Source organism: Cydia strobilella, chromosome 10 (assembly GCF_947568885.1).
Source record: "Cydia strobilella chromosome 10, ilCydStro3.1, whole genome shotgun sequence".
NCBI lineage: Eukaryota > Metazoa > Arthropoda > Insecta > Lepidoptera > Tortricidae > Cydia > Cydia strobilella.
The window spans coordinates 12,517,554-12,536,457 of NC_086050.1; the positions used below are offsets into that span (position 1 = coordinate 12,517,554).

Genomic DNA, 18,904 nt, shown 5'->3' on the forward strand with positions numbered 1-18,904 from the left:
GCGCCGCAGCGCGCGCACGACACCAGGTGCCCGCACGGCAGGAACACCACGCTCCCCGACACACACTCACCTGGTGACGTCACGCGAGGTAGGCGCGTACAAGCGCGCGCACGGGCTCGCGGCACAGCGGGCACGACGCCAGCGCCGCGCCGCAGCGCGCGCACGACACCAGGTGCCCGCACGGCAGGAACACCACGCTCCCCGACACACACTCACCTGGTGACGTCACGCGAGGTAGGCGCGTACAAGCGCGCGCACGGGCTCGCGGCACAGCGGGCACGACGCCAGCGCCGCGCCGCAGCGCGCGCACGACACCAGGTGCCCGCACGGCAGGAACACCACGCTCCCCGACACACACTCACCTGGTGACGTCACGCGAGGTAGGCGCGTACAAGCGCGCGCACGGGCTCGCGGCACAGCGGGCACGACGCCAGCGCCGCGCCGCAGCGCGCGCACGACACCAGGTGCCCGCACGGCAGGAACACCACGCTCACCTGACACACACTCACCTGGTGACGTCACGCGAGGTAGGCGCGTACAAGCGCGCGCACGGGCTCGCGGCACAGCGGGCACGACGCCAGCGCCGCGCCGCAGCGCGCGCACGACACCAGGTGCCCGCACGGCAGGAACACCACGCTCACCTGACACACACATACACAATACTGAAGGAGGACTGCATCTCAGAGGCATCATACGGTTAAAGGCTTCGTCACGCTGCAGCGGAGTTTGAGCGCGGAGCTTATGTGCCCGGGACCACAGACCACCTTTACTACTAAACGGAGCAATAAGACAATCAAGGTCACCACATCTCTCCTATACATTTAGTGCCAGTTGCACCATCCGCACTTGACAGACTGATCAACGTCACCGGGAGCGCCGCGGCGGTTTACTATGAAACTATCCATACAATAAAATTTAGCGAACTCTTTAACGATTACTAACAGTTGGTGCAACCGACCTTTAGTATGTGAGCGCGACCGCTAATTTCAGTTACGTCCACTATTATTACCAGTACTCGTTTAATAGAAAATATTTCAAAAAAATTATTATGCTTTAGGGGTGTATTTGGACTGTTATTATAATATGATGTAGAATATAACTCAATTGTGCTGCTCGAATCGTAGCAATTTAGAAGTAAAATTGCACCTTATGTGTGGTGACCTCTTGCTCTTTATAAACGCCTCATAATGCGGTGTCTGTGTACTGTGGCTTCAGTGGCGCATATATAATATAAGAATAAAAAAATTAAGACCACTCACCTCACTATCCATACACACTTTGCACAGCCTCGCTTCCTTCAGCTGCCTATTCTCCTCCTCCAAAGACAATTTCTTCCTCACCGGACTGGTTTCCTTCTCACTTTCCACTCTGTCAGTTCTATCACTGTCATTGCTAACTCTACTGTTTAGCCTGACAGGGTCTCTGGCAGTTTGACTAGTATCAGCATGTGCTACTATAACTTCTTGGCTGGGTTGAGGTTCGTTGGGCGTCCGCGATCGCGAGGAACTTTCTGACTGAGATGTTTGGTCGCAGTCTGGTGATGGTATTAATCTGGAATTGTGATAGTTTAGTACATAATTAATGAATTTAGGTTATCGTAATAGGGATGTATATAGGCCGGTTCCGGTGATCGTAGAGCGAACACGTCCGCCATTACGCTCCGCAAGTAATTAATTAACTTAAGTGGAAATAGTGCGAGTTGGATACCAAAAACAGTGGAAAACAGTGCAGTGAACATTAAAAAACAATAGTGAAAAGTGACACGGTGTGAAACGCAGTACTTGCAGAATAATTGCTAAAACATCCGACCCGACGCTGCACGGCCGCCATTAGAATCGAAGTGAAATAGTCAAACATTAGTGCGAAAAGTGCCAGCTGGTTACCAAAACTTGTGTTGTGAGCAATAAAAGGATAATAATAGGAAGTGTTACGGTGGGGAACGCATTAATTAAGAAAAAACATAAAATAAAATCCGACGACATAACCTAAAACAGGAACTCGGTGCATACAAATACCAACCTAACAAAAAATACAAATAATGAAGAAATGTATTGAAGAACTGTGGGCACGCATAGACAAAAAATTAGACGAACAAACTGCCAACATAACAAACGCAGTGACAAGTAACGTCATGGTGGCGATTGATGACAGGCTCAAATCATTAACGGACGAAAATACTCAACTTAAGACAAAAATATGTACTTTAGAGGAAAAACTCAGTTTTATCGAAAGAGAAAAAAGAAAAAATAACTTGGTAGTGTTTGGAATTGAGGAAATCGGAAAAACTGAAGCCGAACTGGTTGATTACGTGAAGGAAACTATAGTTGAATCCGGAACATACTTGGACAGTCAAGAAATCAACAATATATATAGAATCGGCAAAAAAGTCAGCGACAAAAACCGGCCCGTTGTCATCTCCATTGCATCAACATGGAAAAAACACTTGATACTTAAAAACAGAGCGAAACTTCCGGAAGGTATCTACATAAAAGAAGATTTCCCTAAGGAGGTACTTGAAAAGAGAAAACAGCTACAAAACCAAGTGGAGGAAGAAAAGAAGAAAGGAAATGTGGCCTTCATAAAGTATGATAAGCTTATAGTGAAAAAACCAACAAATAATATCAGGGATAAAAGGAAAAGAGAAGAGTCAGTCTCACCAGATGCCTCAAATCAGAAGAAAATAAATACAACAGATGCACCAAAAAACACAGGAACGCCAAGAGAAATTATAAAACCTAACATTTTAAATTTCCTTGAAAGAAGTAGATCCACGTCCATGTCGGAAATCTCAAAAAACTGACCTGCGCCACCAACAACAACAACAACGAGAACCAAACCAAAACAAACGTCCAAACCTTATCTAAAACAACAACAAATACCCGGAACCAAACTGAAACAAATTTCAAAACTTTATCTAAAACAAAAACAAAAAAACACACCTGCAAGAAAACTAAAGAAAATGTTAAAACTAAATCTAAAACAACAACAAATAAAAACATCCAGAACCTAACGGAAATAAGTGTCAAAACCTTAACTAAAACAACAAAATCTAAACACACCCCAAGCCGGTTGGTCACCGTGGGGGAAGATGACCAAACCCTCCGAACAAATTCCAACAACATATACATAGCCACCCTGAACACACTGTCTCTAAGAACCAATGAAAAACTACTGGAACTCGAAACAGCATTGGAAAACATCAAATGGGACATTCTCGGCATAAGCGAAGTAAGACGACAAGGAAACCAAATTGAAGAACACGAAAACTATATCCTCTACTATATAGGTGAAACCAAAGGACACCACGGAGTCGGATTTATGGTAAAAAAACATCTTAAAAAGCAAATTATAGAGTTCAAAGGTATATCCGAAAGGATTGCAATATTAAATATAGACCTGCAAGGACATAAGAACGTGTGGACTATTATACAAATCTATGCACCAACCGAAGCAGCATCAAAAGCAAAAAAGATGAGTTCTACCAGCAACTTTCGACTACACTAGAGGCTGCCCATAAAAACATTATTGTCATGGGAGATTTTAATGGCAAAATAGGGAAGAAAAGTCAAGAAAGTGGTGGAAACCAGACAACCGACAATAGAGTAAATGCAGTTATTGGTAAATTCAGCACTGGAGAAAGGAATGACAACGGGAAACGCTTGATAAACCTAGCCTTCACCTACAACCTCAAGATAATGAACAGCTTTTATAAAAAGAAACATAGTAAGAAATGGACATGGGTTTCGCCAAATGGCCAAACAAAAAATGAGATAGACTACATTCTGACCAACAAGCCATCCATTTTCAAAGATCTAGACACAGTAAACCAACTCAACTTCAACACAAACCACCGCATGGTAAGAAGCAAAATTAATATGAAGCAGCCTAAAACAAGTAGAAAACAAATAATTAGAGCAACAAACAGTAGACCAATACACCTACCGCTCCCGAAAGACCTATTAACACCTTTAAAAACTAATCTCCAGATGATCAAAAACAAAAATGAGGATACAATTCAGAATAAGTACAATACACTAGAAAGAGAACTAAAAGCTATATCCTGCAAAATCAACAACTCGAAAATATACAAAGATAAGATTGGGGATGAAGCAAGGGCTCTGATGGAAACTAGAAAGCGTCTTATAGTGAACAGAACCGTGAACAGAAAAGAAATTGCAGAATTGAGTAAAGAAATCAACAACAAAATTAGAAAACATACAGCAAGATCTAGACTGCAGACGATACAACACCATATAGAGAGAACAGGAGGAACAAAAAAGGCACTAAAAGAACTAAGGGATAAAACTGAATGGATACCCAACCTACACAACAAAGTAACAGCAACTAAAGTCTCTACCCGCCCACTGATCATAGACACCGCAACAGAATTCTATCGGGAACTATACAGTGATACAGAGAACACCAACAGTCCCCTAGAATATAAAGATGAGGAAGAAGTCCCTACTATTCTGGAAAGTGAAGTAAGACAAGCAATCCTATCTCAAAAAAATGGAAAAGCCCCTGGTGATGACAAAATACCTAACGAAATAATAAAAGGATGTATAGACCAAATCTTAGGAACCACAACAAAATTATTTAATGACATTATGATAGCGGAAACTATACCAGAACAATGGACAACCTCTACAATTATACTACTTCATAAAAAGGGCGACAAAAGCCTAGTCAACAACTACAGACCCATCAGCTTAATAACAAACTTGTACAAAATATTTTCCAAAGTTACCTTAAACCGAATAAACAGAGAATTAGAGGAAAACCAACCTAAGGAGCAAGCTGGGTTTCGAAGTGGATTTTCAACTGTCGACCATATCCATACAATCAAACAGCTGATAGAAAAATATGAAGAATACAACAAAATCTACTACTTTGCTTTCATAGATTACAATAAAGCGTTCGACTCACTGAAACATAAGTACATATGGGAAGCGTTGAGGACACAAAACATACCAACAAAATACATAAGGATAATCCAAGAACTATATAAAAATTCAACAGCTAAAATACGAACAGAAAGAGATGGTCAATTATTTAACATGCAGAAAGGAGTTAAGCAGGGAGACCCCTTATCACCAAAGCTGTTTTCTGCAGTTCTTGAATATGTATTTAGAAAACTTAACTGGGAATCTTTTGGTCTTAACATAAATGGAGCAAAACTAACAAATCTAAGGTTTGCTGACGACATTATTCTACTGAGTGACAACCCGAAGGACCTAAACCTAATGCTACAACAGCTTGCAGACCGCAGCAAAGAAGTGGGGCTATCTATGAACACTGAAAAAACCAAGATAATGACCAACAGTGTAAAGGAAGACATATACATAGACCACAACCTCATTGCCTATGTAGAACAATACACATATCTTGGACAAGTGATATCACCTCAAAACTTGACACAACAAGAAGTAGACACTAGAATCGGGAACTCATGGAAAAGATATTGGTCTTTAAAGGAAATAGTGAAGAACAACCAAATACCAACAAACATTAAGTCCAAAGTATTTAACACTTGTATCCTTCCCTGCCTTACATATGGATGTCAAACTTGGCCCCTAACTGTCAAGGAGAGGAAAGCTCTCCAAGTCTGCCAAAATAGTATGAAGCATGTTGAATATAAAACTTAGAGATAGAATAAAACTGGAGGACATTAGAAAGAGAACAAAAATAATCGACGTAAACCACACTATGAAAAAACTAAAATGGAAGTGGACCGGCCACATGCTCCGAGACAAAAGAGAAAAATGGTCAAAAGACATCACAACATGGTACCCAAGAGACGGAAAAAGGGATGATGGAAGACAAAAAATGAGATGGGAAGACGAGTTCAGGCAGGTGGCTGGAGCCTTCTGGAGAAGACAGGCTCTGGACAGGGACTCGTGGAGGAATATGGGAGAGGCCTATGCCAAGGGCAACCAGACAAGACGTCTGCGGAGAAAGGCTAGCAGTAAGCAGTAAGCAGTAATAGGGATGTTGACTATGTTTCAAATGACCTATTTCACACCATGCATGAAATAAAGCACCAGAACATTAATAGATTTCGTAGACAGCAGTTATTTTTAGACACAAATTATTTATTTATAGACAGAAATTGTGTCTAAAAATAACTGCTGTCTACGAAATCTGTTAATGTTCTGGTGCTTTATTTCATGCATGGTGTGAAATAATTCATTTTAACTATAAAGAGTTGGTAACTTGACCGTGACGTCATTTGCTAGTATTTCATATAAATTTCGCAGTGGCAAATCATTTTGACAGTTCGTAAAAAGAAACTGATTTGACTATAGAAGTCAAATACCCTATATATAGGTATAGGTAATTTGTTATATCACTATTATTTAGAATAGATTTTTTACAGAAACTTCTGCAGACATTTTTTTGTAGGTAGTTCAGAAACTAAAGAGTATCTTTCTAATAGGAGTTGAAGAGAAACTTCGACTTGAATACAACGGCCTCGTGACTCTCACATAGTAAGTTCAGCATGTTTCTCAGGCAGTATGGATTTAAATAACAAAAACCGGCCAAGTGCGGGTCGGACTCGCGCACCGAGGGTTCCGTACTTTTTAGTATTTGTTTTTATAGCGGCAACAGAAATACATCATCTGTGAAAATTTCAACTGCCTAGCTATCACGGTTCATGAGATACAGCCTGGTGACAGACAGACGGACAGCGGAGTCTTAGTAATAGGGTCCCGTTTTTACCCTTTGGGTACGGAACCCTAAAAAATATCCTCCGGGTCGTATATTTACTCGGCAGCAGGAGCAAACTCCCTCAGCGCTTTGGCGAGGATATCTCTACCGAAGCGCTGGTTGGTGTTCACTCCCCAACTTTCTTCATTCAGTTGCATCTATTAGCGCTTTTCAGGGAGCCGTTATAAAAGCTTCATTCTTGTGATTTTTTTATTTTTTTTTATGATGAATAGGCAGGCGTTTGATTACTGCTTTCAACATGTCTCTCGGGCAGCATGGATTAAAAAGAATACCTTTTGGGTTAAATATTTACCCAGCAGCAGGAGCAAACTCCCTCAGCGCTTCGGCGAGGATATCTCTAGCGAACCGCTGGTTGGTGGTCACTCCCCAACTCTCTTCGTTTAGCTGCTCGTCCAGTACCGCGTCAATCAGCGCCTCCGATGACGTGAACGGCAACCCTGAAGATTAAAGTTTTTTTTGGTAAATTATTTAAAGGAAACCGAGCAAAAACATAAAATATCAAACCTGTAAAGTCGGTGTCCTAACAAAGTCCACTTTTTCTATACAGCTCCTACTTATGGTTAGTATTAACGTTAAAGAAAATAAGATTCTTTGAGTAAATTTTTACGTTCTTGTATTCAAATGAATCTTTACGTCGTTATTACTCCGAAAACGATTAGACTAGTCTGTTTTTTTAATCCGTAGACTACAATGACATTTCATGTGTTGCTAGTTTTTACGTCTTATAAATATAAATTACATTTTTAATATTTTAGGCTTTTTTCATAAGAGTACACTTTCTTACTTTTAATCCTTCTTTGTTTATTTTAACAAACGTTGACATTCCAACGAAACTGAGTGTACATCGTAGATCGTAATGTACATTGGACGGCATGAGGTTAAGTGGTACGTGTACTTCTAGCAGTAGAAAGTAAAATACAAACTGACCCGTTACTAGTTTTTAGGGTTCCATACCCAAAGGGTAAAAACGGGACCCTGTTACTAACACTCCGCTGTCCGTCTGTCTGTCACCAGGCTGTATCTCATGAACCGTGATAGTAGACAGTTGAAATTTTAACAAATGGTGTATTTCTGTTGCCGCTATAACAACAATACTAAAAAGTACGGAGCCCTCGGTTAATGTATTGATTGATATTGGTAACATACCAGTGGTCTGCAACCGGCGTCGAATAGCGCGTCGTACCCGCGCCGCGTCCAAACCTGCACCTAAAGCGACCAGCGCCTGTTGAGAGTCCATTTGTTCCTCTACCTGATAAATTAAATTTAAAAAAATTAACCTCGACACACACGTATGGATTAGGTATTTTATTGTTTATCAAATCAAATATCATTAATTTTCAGGCAACTAAGGCTCCTAAGATACAGGGCTATAACCGCGAAATCGAAGTTCGCAAATTGCGGGTATCTGTCTTTGTCACTCTAATTACGCCTTCATTGGAGTAATAGAGAAAGATCCGCGTAATTTGCGAATTTCGGTTTTCGCGGTAGCCCCTCTGGTCGATTCACGAAAGCTGGCGCGAATGGAATGAATGAACCGAATTGTATCTGTCATTGCGTGACATGTATCGGTATACGTAAAGCCAGAGTCACCATTTTATTGGTTAATCTGTTACATTACACACATAGATGTTTCCATTCATTCATTCGTTCATTCCATTCGTGCCAGCTTCCGTGAATCGACCTTACAAACTAATAGACATTATAAAAATCTTAAAAGCTAAAAATAATTTTGACGACAGTTTTCTTTTGAGTCACTTTTTCCGGATTCGGCAGATACATATAGGCTTATAGGAGATGCTCGCAGAACAACGGACAGAGTGTCGCAAACGCGTTGTGGAGGATCGCAACGTTTGTGATGAGACCTACCGCGAACCACGTTCGACGTGTTGCCTCCCTGTCACACTTACGTATGAATTTACAAGTGCGACAGAGAGGAAACACGCACTCGTTGACAAGAGGCAAAAACGATAACAAGGCGTTTCAGTATCGTTTTCCGCAAACCTGTCTTGTCAGGCCTGCGGTAGACCATGTCGGTCTCGCATCTATTCAGCCACCAAAAACGGTGTATCTCTGGTGTTGCAACATAAATCGTCGGCAATAGAAGAAAAGGCCAATGATGATGATGATAATGATGGTGTTTTTCTAAAGGGGCCTACTGATTACCAGTCCGCCGGACGATAACGGTCTGTCAGTTGTTCAGAACTGTCAAATTTTTGTTCTAACTGACAGGCTGATATCGTCCGGCGGACTGATAATCAGTGGACCCCTTAAGGCACCACGGGTTCAGGCTAACACACAAACCCGTTTTGTACAACAAAAACAAATAGCGCGGTTATTTAATAGCATTGCATGTGTTATTTACCTGGCTCTCATTGACTGGAAAATTTACTGATGGATTGCGTTGTCTATTGTTAACTGATCTGTCACCGGGCCTCTGCAAGAAACAAATCGGTATATAGATATAGGTACAATATGAATAACTAAAATTTCCTAAAACATCAACACATAAACTGAAATACAAGTCATATATTAAAGAAAAAGTGACGAAGCCCTCCAGTGGTGAGGGCCGGATTCGAACCGGCACATACTGCCGCAACGGGACACAAATCAAAATCCATACTAATATTATAAATACGAAAGTGTGTCTGTCTGTTACCTCTTATGCTTAAACAGATGAACCGATTTAGTTGAAATTTGGTATGGAGATAGTTTGAGTCCCGGGGAAGGACATATGGTAGTTTTTATACTTTTTATCCCAGAAGTCATCCTTCTAGACGTTTGTACGGGGAATCGATAAAAAGCAGATTGGATTAAGGAAAGCTACCCAAATTACTAACTCCACGCAGACGAAGTCGCGGGCAAAAGCTAGTATTTAATAAAATAGTTTAATTTGTTCCCAAAGTTGTGTTGTTGTGTACAATCAGCACGTCTTAACTAATTAAGTCACACCGTCACACCAATCCTTCCGTCTCACACGAATCCTGGCAGGATATGCCAACCGTGATGATACTCAATTGTCGATACATCTTAAAATGTTTTAAAATCGCAATTTTACCGTTCCAGAAACTTCATCATCACCACCACAAGCCTCGCAACCACCATCACAAACGCGGAGTTCTGGCCGAAGGGTGTGGTGTTTCGACGGTTCCGGCGCAATCTGCCGAATCCTACGCCGAGTCAGACGACGCAACGGAGCCACGCTGTTACGTCGTCACCCAAATCGAGTGCTTAAATTGTATTTTGTTATTATTTGTGTTTTCTCGTATCTTTGTATTTTTATTTGTTTTGTAGTTCGCAGTGCTTTAGTAGTAATACTGTAATGCCGTGTAACTAATTTGAATAATAAAATAAATAAATCATTTACAGACTGCATCGCAAATGTCTCTATAATGTGTATCCAGTGTAAGCGGTATTTACATTGGATGTGTGTGAGCGGGACATTGCTATGTACAGTCAGCTGCAGAGAAAACGTTACCCCCTCCTGCATAGAAATTTGTATGCAAAGGTGCTAAGCTAATAGTATTGCTGACTGTACATACATAGCCCTAGTCTCACTCACATGCCGGAGCGCGGTGGGGGAATTTGCGTCAAACTTTGTGTGGACATGTGTTTTTATTCTCATTTCTCGAATCTCACGTACAGAGTATACGTGAAAGACAGTTTAGCGAACATCGAAACTCTGTTACTTATATCGTTATCGAGTACGTACCGCCCGCGGTGGCAGCTGGCCGGCTCGGTGTTGGGCCACGAAGTCCGCGCCCTTCACGAGCTGCACGAAGCCGCAGCCGGGGAACCAGCGCGCGTGCTCCGCCCACGTACTTACCGCCCGCGGTGGCAGCTGGCCGGCTCGGTGTTGGGCCACGAAGTCCGCGCCCTTCACGAGCTGCACGAAGCCGCAGCCGGGGAACCAGCGCGCGTGCTCCGCCCACGTACTTACCGCCCGCGGTGGCAGCTGGCCGGCTCGGTGTTGGGCCACGAAGTCCGCGCCCTTCACGAGCTGCACGAAGCCGCAGCCGGGGAACCAGCGCGCGTGCTCCGCCCACGTACTTACCGCCCGCGGTGGCAGCTGGCCGGCTCGGTGTTGGGCCACGAAGTCCGCGCCCTTCACGAGCTGCACGAAGCCGCAGCCGGGGAACCAGCGCGCGTGCTCCGCCCACGTACTTACCGCCCGCGGTGGCAGCTGGCCGGCTCGGTGTTGGGCCACGAAGTCCGCGCCCTTCACGAGCTGCACGAAGCCGCAGCCGGGGAACCAGCGCGCGTGCTCCGCCCACGTACTTACCGCCCGCGGTGGCAGCTGGCCGGCTCGGTGTTGGGCCACGAAGTCCGCGCCCTTCACGAGCTGCACGAAGCCGCAGCCGGGGAACCAGCGCGCGTGCTCCGCCCACGGCTCGTCGCTCGCCTCCCACTTCCCCAGCCCGCCGTCGCAGTAGAAACAGCACACCTGGCGGCGAAACGTTATAATGGTTATTCAATAAATCAAAAAATACTCAAGTAGCCTGATAACTATTAATTTATCACTTCAAGTACAGATGAAACCACCACCATCATGCATTTCGAGTACAGAGTTAGATGGTTGGCAGTCCTCAACTGACGGTTTCTCCAGAAACTTCCTGCCTCGCACAGCTAAACGGTAAAATGAACTGTCGCCTGCGGTATTTCCAGACCGATATGACCTTCAAACCAAGAAAAGAGCGTACTACCATCTTAAAGGCTGGCAACGCACTCACAACCTGGTGTTGCGGGTGTCCATGGGCGGCGATAATCGCTTACCATCAGCGTATCTGTCTGCTCGTTTGCCTCCTATATCATAAAAAAGATACCTATTCTTTTCCACTACTAATTACATAGAAAGGTAATAAATACTGTACTGTTACTTTTTAGCGATAAAACCGTCTTTAATCTACCGTCTACCAATCTTATTATTCAAGTTCCTTTATTGGTGAACAACTAAAGAACAAAGTGGTGGAGTAGTATTAAATTGTGTCTTAAGCAGATACTGTAAAATTGCGGCTATAATACTTTGCACTACTTAACGCGTCTCAGTATTCCTTTGTCTATAAATAAACATGAAATCAATCAAGCGAATCACCTAAAAAGGTCTCAAAAATAAGAACAAGTTCTTATGTTCAATGCGCGCCAGTGTCCATTATTGATAAACACGTTCCCTTCAAAGGTTGAGCATACAATATCGAGTTGCAAATAGTCTCATCTGATTACTTTTATAAGGAGAACATAAGGTTATCTGCATATTATCATTAAACTTTCTTGAAATGATTTTTACTGAGACATGGCATCTCTGATATTATGTCCATACATCGGGGGTTTTGGTGCGGGAATGTTTTACACTAGCCAAAAAATAGGTAAAAGTTTGTAAAAACCGATACTATTTTAACATTTCTAAGTACATTTGGAGCTTACTACCTATTTTTAATTAATAGTTTGGTAATTATTTTACAATAAACAAAGTCATAAATACACGAAATCATTTTCGCACCAAAAACCCCGATGTATGATCATGTCTATCGTATTAGATTGCATCGATCTGTGAAAAAAATTGTTAAATATTTCTCTATATACAGGGTGTTTTTGTTATGTTTGTCCATACTCTGAGAGGTAAACATATAGGTCATACTGAACAACTTTTACTATGGGAGGTTCAACTACGAAATCGAGAAAAATCTGCCGTCTCATACATTTGGGCGAATCATCTGTAAATGTTTTCTATGGAACAGTAGTTTTTTTATTATTATTAGCATTTAGCTTATTGTTTCTTTTCAAAGGCCGAGTTGCAAATTTTGTCGCCGGATTCTGTATGTTTCGACTTCCGACGAAAATCGATTTCCATTAGATCACCAGCTTAAACTCATGACAGCTGCGGCAAACAACAATTAAAAAACCGGCCAAGTGCGAGTCGGACTCGCGCACGGAGGGTTCCGTACTTTTTAGTATTAGTTGTTATAGCGGCAACAGAAATACATCATCTGGGAAAATTTCAACTGTCTAGCTATCATGGTTCATGAGATACAGCCTGGTGGCAGACAGACGGACAGCGGAGTCTTAGTAATAGGGTCTCGTTTTTACCCTTTGGGTACGGAACCCTAAAAATTAGAACGCCTTACTTGGTCATCCTGTCCGGTGTAAAAGAATCCCGCCTCGGCCAGGGTGTCTGGTCCCTGCGGCCGGCCCCGCGGCCACTCCGCGAACGTGGCCAGGCGCGCGGCCAGGCTCGCCAGCGCGGGGTGCTGCACGCCGGGCCCAGACACTCCTACCACGCCTAGTTGGGTACAGTTCTGGCCGTTTCGCGCTAGTAGACGTGAGTTGTGGAGTGCGCCTTCACTGCAATACAATATTATGACTATATTTGCGGTTCGTAAATGATACGATGAGTCTTAAATGAAATATTAAATGACGGGTAAATGTATTTTTTTTATTTTTTATTTATTGATAATGGGAAACAAACAGCGAAAAATGACACATATAGATAATTACACTTAAATACATACATAAGCCAAAATAGTTTCCACTACTGAAATTAGATAATAACAAGACTTGTTTGTACAATTCAATTAAACTATCTCTAGATCTAGTGCTAAAGAACTAAACAATGCGAATTTGAAACCACAAACGTGACATGCATTAATTTAACTTAATTTTACAATAGTAAACTATCAAAATCAATTGTATTTTTGCCCTAATAGTAGCAGAGTAATATATTATATTATTTGTTCATTTGCTCTTATTAATTGCAGAAACAAATTTTTGTACTGACGAAATGAAAAACAAGTCAACATGAGAATATTTGTCATTGTAATTTTTACACGCTCTTACGATAAATCTGTTCTTTGCGTAAGTGGTTCGATGGAAAGGGACAGCGAATAATTTAGAGGAGCGCGTGCGGGGGTCCGCGCAGCGCAGAGAGGCGCGGGCGAGTAGCGCGGGGGAGTCGACCAGCCTATTTAGGATTTTATATAGTAAGGTTTGATCCCTAATTTCGCGTCTGATTTGAAGGGGTATAATATTATCTGAATCAAATTCTTTGAATTTATACTTCATCCGCTTGATAATGATTTTTTTTTTTTAATTCCTTCTATTGCATTAATATGGATAGAGAAATGAGGACTCCATACTGTGGAGGCATACTCTAGGTGAGATCTTACGTAAGCATTATATAAAAGAATAATTGTTTTAGGATCTTTAAAATCTTTACTCTGTCTAAATATAAACCCGAGCATACTGTAGGCCTTCCGAACAATTTTATCAAGATGGGCGGTCAGCCGCAACTCATGGTCAATATTTACGCCAAGATCTTTTATTTCCGTCACCTTTTTAAGGCGGTTGTCATTTATGGAGTAGTCATAAACTATGGGCTTACGTTTACGGGAAAATGTGATAGAACAACATTTTTCAATGTTAAGGCCTAGTTTATTGTTTTGGCAGTAGTTATTCAATCTGTCGAGATCATATTGTAGATTGAGACAATCGTTATGTGACGTGATAACACTGAATATCTTCATGTCATCTGGGTACAATAAGACTTCCGAATGCTGAAAACATTCAATGACATCATTAATAAAAACGTTGAATAACAACGGACCAAGATGGGAGCCTTGGGGGACCCCTGACGACACATGTACGAAATTATTGGTGCTCAGTCACTGTGAGGTAGGTTTACCTATAACGCACGCTTATGGAATGTGACTCTTTTTCTCTCCACTCTATTACAACATTATGACGTGACGTCATACAAATTTGTAGGTACAGGAATTTAGATTACCCCATGAAATAATCTTAATTTTTGGCAGTGACACATCATTCATCTGCAAGTTTTTCATATGCTTTAGAATAATTATGTATGTATATAAAGCTAGCGGTACTGGATTGAATTGAGATCTGGCTGACTTTGCGCGGTTAGCAGGTTTGTTAGTTTTGTACGCAGTCGAATGCTGATAGTGATCGTGCGGCGCTCCTCTACAAGGCGCAGTCGGCATTCGTTGGTGGTTTTAGACAGTAGTCCTACCACTGGCTAGTACGTCATCGCTCCTGGCTCCCCCGGGCCCGGTGGCATGCATAAACGCATTTTCCCAACGTTAAAAAAAAGGTTTGTTGGTTTAGACATTTTTTTGAAATAACAGTTCTCAAAATTAACTCGTAAGCGGCGGGCTAGAATATTTACACCTTTATTGGAAAGGGTATTAAAACCCACATAGACACACTCAATGAAAGGTTAAGTTCCACCAGGTAAATAATTAATTGTGTCAAAAATTTAAAAACACTTACGACATTACGGAGTTCCGTGGAGACTCCACCTGGGGGGTGTGTGGTGGCGAGAATGGCGGCGATATGTTGGACGCGCGATACGCATTATCTAGTCGGAGAGCGTAATCGCACCGCGGGAAATACCTGTAAAAGGTAAAATACTATAAATGACTTAGATAACTGACCACGCATTCGTAAACCTTGGTGCTGTGTACTTTTCGACGACTTGCGTCTCGTATTCGGCTGGCACGATTAACTATTTCCTTATACAAATACTTTTTTCGTGGTGCGTTTGAGTGTTCACTAGAAAACAGAGGCTGTCCTTCGATAGAGGATTCATTCCATGTGCTACTTGATGGTCAAAGAAACTTGAGCCTAAATGTTAAAGGTAAAAAAAAATATTTATGTAGGTAAGTACTAGGTAACCTAACCGAGTTTATGTTTTGCTATTTTTATACGGAACGCTAAAATAAGAAGTAGTCTAAAACAGTTTATTAAGTAGATATAAGTATTACTAATTTCAAAAATCAGTAATTTCTTTTAACAACGTTAAGTAACGTATCCTCTCCACATAAAATTACTGTTAAAAAAAATTGAAATTATTACGCACCAAACATTTTTAGATCGTAAATATTTTTGTGGGCTCAGAAGCCAAAATAAGTAAACGTTCATTTAGCACAGATGAAGGCAATAAAGGCCAGTGATTTCAATTTGTACACATGCCTTGCCTTGCCTATTATAGACTCCAGATCTTGTATAATTCTTCTTATCGCCAATAGGGAATTCCCTTCATATTCCCTACTCTTACTATACTTGGTATAGTTTAAAGCAAATTTTCTTAAATGGCGCCCCAGCATTGCTTACATTTTACATTACATATAATTATTATTAATATTATTATGTGTGAATGCACAGGCAGCATAAAGCTGACACGTGCACATCAATGTCCACTTGTGTTTTGTAGTCTTCGAAAGTGTTCATCGAGTTTGTTTTTAAAAGAGTTTATCAAGGTGTGGGGTTTATTGGTTAATGCTAAATTCTAATGAATGAACTACCTATCGGTCAATAACCAGCACTACTTTTTTACACTGCTTTAAGATAGAACCACTTACCTCCGATGTATATCTACAGGTGCTCCCAAAGAGCCAAGATTTCTAAAAGGAGCCAACTCTCCCCCACACCAGGCGCAGCGCAGCCGTCCCTCACCGGCATGGTAGAACCCCGCATTGACCAGTGCTTCTCGGGATATGGAATCATCCTGGAAAAATCATAATTTAATAATTGAATGATAATTTGCTAGACATTGTTACTGAGGATCAAAACCTAAACTACATACACGCCATGCACACACCAAACATCCTCGCAGGTAAAGACGTGGGGACGGCCACGAAAACCGAATGTGTCAGTATAACTGGACATAATTTCATAAAAATAGGATTTATACTATTTATAGGTCATAGTAAGCGATTTGTCTCTATAAGCGAAGTCATCTTATCCGACTTTGTCACAAAGATTTTTATACATGTGAAAACCAAACTTTATACAGTAATTACGTCAGTGTAACTGGACTCATATTAAACGGATTCCACAAGTAGTTATAGATTGCAATCCACAAAGCTACATACAAGAATATTGGTCAAGTTCTTCTTCTTGGAAGAGTTTTGGCGAGAAAAGTGCTGACAACCCATCACGCAAAACAGGCGCAATAATATGACGTCGAGTTGGGGTAAAATAAGCCCGCGAAAACCTATAACCTCTGTTAGCGAATATTCAACAGCTTTAAGAGGCCTAGGTCATTCTAGCTTTCAAATAATACAAATACTTACACATGCAATAGATGATGTTAATATCTATTAGACTATTTATGGTATACAATAGTGTGCCTGAGTGAATCATGCTAATTGATCGAGGAAAACTATACTTATTAGAATGGTAATTTTTCACAAGCAAGGTCACAAGTCCTGCGAATTCCTGTGCTAGTCAGCTGATTGGCCATGATTCAATAAACAATGTTGACCTTGAAATGTGACAATCAAAAATCCAATTACTTAGTCTATTTCATCATTAAAATTATTTATTGCTTTGACATTGTTAGATGTGAAGGCTGTAAAATTATATACTTAGTAGATTATTACAGCCAGGAAATGTAGATAACTAGCTTTTGCCTCAATCAACATTCAAAGATAATTAAAAGATCATACAAGATTGCAATTAACATTCATTCATGATAAGGAATGTAACTAGATAAATGTCGCTAAATACCTATATTATCTTTACTAATACAATAAATACGAGAATAACTCTTTCTGTCTGTTTTCTGTATATCTTAAACCATTTAACCAATTTGGATGAAATTTGTTATGGAGATAGTTTGAGTCCCCAAAAAAGATAATGCTTCAAAGTTAATCAGGAAAGTTTTTATAACAGAAGTTCTACCTTAAAAGGGGAGTGGAATTTCCAATGGATACTTCTATGCATGTCTGCAAGTTGCAGGCAGAAGGTACGTAAATCTTATATGGTAATGTTATTTATTGAACATCTACTTGGCAATGTGAAGTGATACAAAAAAAGCAATTGCCAATAGCATACATTATTCATGTTTGTTTGGCATTGTGTGTCAACCACTGAACTTGATTAAGTAAGTGCCCACATAGGTCACTGCAGTTGCATTCAATAATAAATAACACACAAATACACAAGCTATAAAGGCTATATATAGCTTGTGTAAGTTATTTATAATTTTATATTGTTGTGTTCAAGAAAATATCACCAAATTTTATTGTTTAGGAGTGACCAACACTTATGTAACATTCAATCAGTAATATAAAATTAAGTAAAGCATAGTTATGTGTAACAGGAATACAGACTGCTTGTGAATTCTCAGAATCAAATGGTTAATCATGTGGGAGATAATAGCGGATCACTCTATTGACTAAAAGCCTGTGTCCTCATACAGTTATTCATAGTAAAGTAGTACTAAATCATTGGAAATTTCAAAATTTACAATGTTTCAATGGTGGCTAATAAAGAACAAAAACATTTTCCAGGGTATTGTAAATCAAAAACTAACTATTAATTTGTAAAGCGACCATGAATCGTATATGCCATACGACTAAATAAATAGAAAAATAACAAAATTAGCATTGTTTATAATTTATAAACAACAAACCATAATCAAAACAGTCATCATACCTGCCAATTGATAAAAGATAGCAGCCTGAGAGCATCACTTTTATACATTTCATCCTCTTCAGTCGGCCCAGCGTCTTGCGAGTTTGTCACAAGCTCATCAGGGACAGGAGCAGACACAGGAACTGCGGCTGACTGGGTGGTGAACGCGCGATCTAAAACGAGTGGCTCGTTCCCCGCCATCTGCGGGTTCACCACGAATGGACAGTTGGGATCCATCCGCCGATGTCGCATCATCACTTGATCACCGTAATTCCACTGCGAAATTTTTCCACCACAACTAAAACACTCCACCTCTGTACCTTGCCCAGTATAAAAGAAGCCCCCCTTCGCTATTGGTATCGGATCTACTGGGGCTCCCATGGGCCAGTTTGAAAAAGTATTCAATCTATTAATCTCTAAATTCATTTTTTCTAAAATAAAACAAAAACTTCGCACTAACTAGATAGCACTGCTTGCACTGTTTACAACGTATTCAATAAAATAACTGATTCATCAAATTGATTTGATTTATGATCAATTGTGCTGTTTTTAAAACGTATAATCACATAACAGCAATGTTGAAGGACAAAATTTGTTATATTTCAATACAATAAAACTTAAGCAATGAATGACGAAAGACTAAAGTAAAGTTTGACATTTCACGTACCTAGGAGGATCGACCATAGACTACATCCCTTCGCTACATTTCGTTTGACATAGAATATTAGCGGCTGTCTTCGGTTGGCTA

At 40.8% G+C, this 18,904-nt stretch overlaps 1 protein-coding gene across 1 annotated transcript; it reads right to left on the bottom strand.

The window, feature by feature from the left end:
- Nucleotides 1–339: 339 nt before the first annotated feature.
- On the bottom strand, nucleotides 340–18,795 carry LOC134744729 (death-associated inhibitor of apoptosis 2). Its single transcript, XM_063678649.1, has 10 exons — nucleotides 18,178–18,795; nucleotides 16,098–16,243; nucleotides 15,007–15,129; nucleotides 12,849–13,065; nucleotides 10,439–11,170; nucleotides 9,092–9,163; nucleotides 7,876–7,978; nucleotides 7,022–7,166; nucleotides 1,260–1,551; nucleotides 340–641 (listed from the first exon to the last, which is right to left on the bottom strand). Exons 1-10 carry the CDS (start codon nucleotides 18,580–18,582, stop codon nucleotides 519–521), a joined length of 2,358 nt encoding a protein of 785 aa, XP_063534719.1. The 5' UTR covers nucleotides 18,583–18,795; the 3' UTR covers nucleotides 340–518.
- Nucleotides 18,796–18,904: the final 109 nt, after the last annotated feature.

Bases quoted from the DNA above. Each gene is read 5' to 3' on its own strand.
- LOC134744729 (XM_063678649.1), bottom strand. From the start codon at position 18,582: ATGAATTTAGAGATTAATAGATTGAATACTTTTTCAAACTGGCCCATG. The intron at 13,066-15,006 runs GTAAGTGTTTTT...ATTGTATTGCAG, and splicing joins CCACGGAACTCCGTAATGTC to TGAAGGCGCACTCCACAACT. The intron at 1,552-7,021 runs GTAAATATTTAA...TCACAATTCCAG, and splicing joins GAGTTTGCTCCTGCTGCTGG to ATTAATACCATCACCAGACT.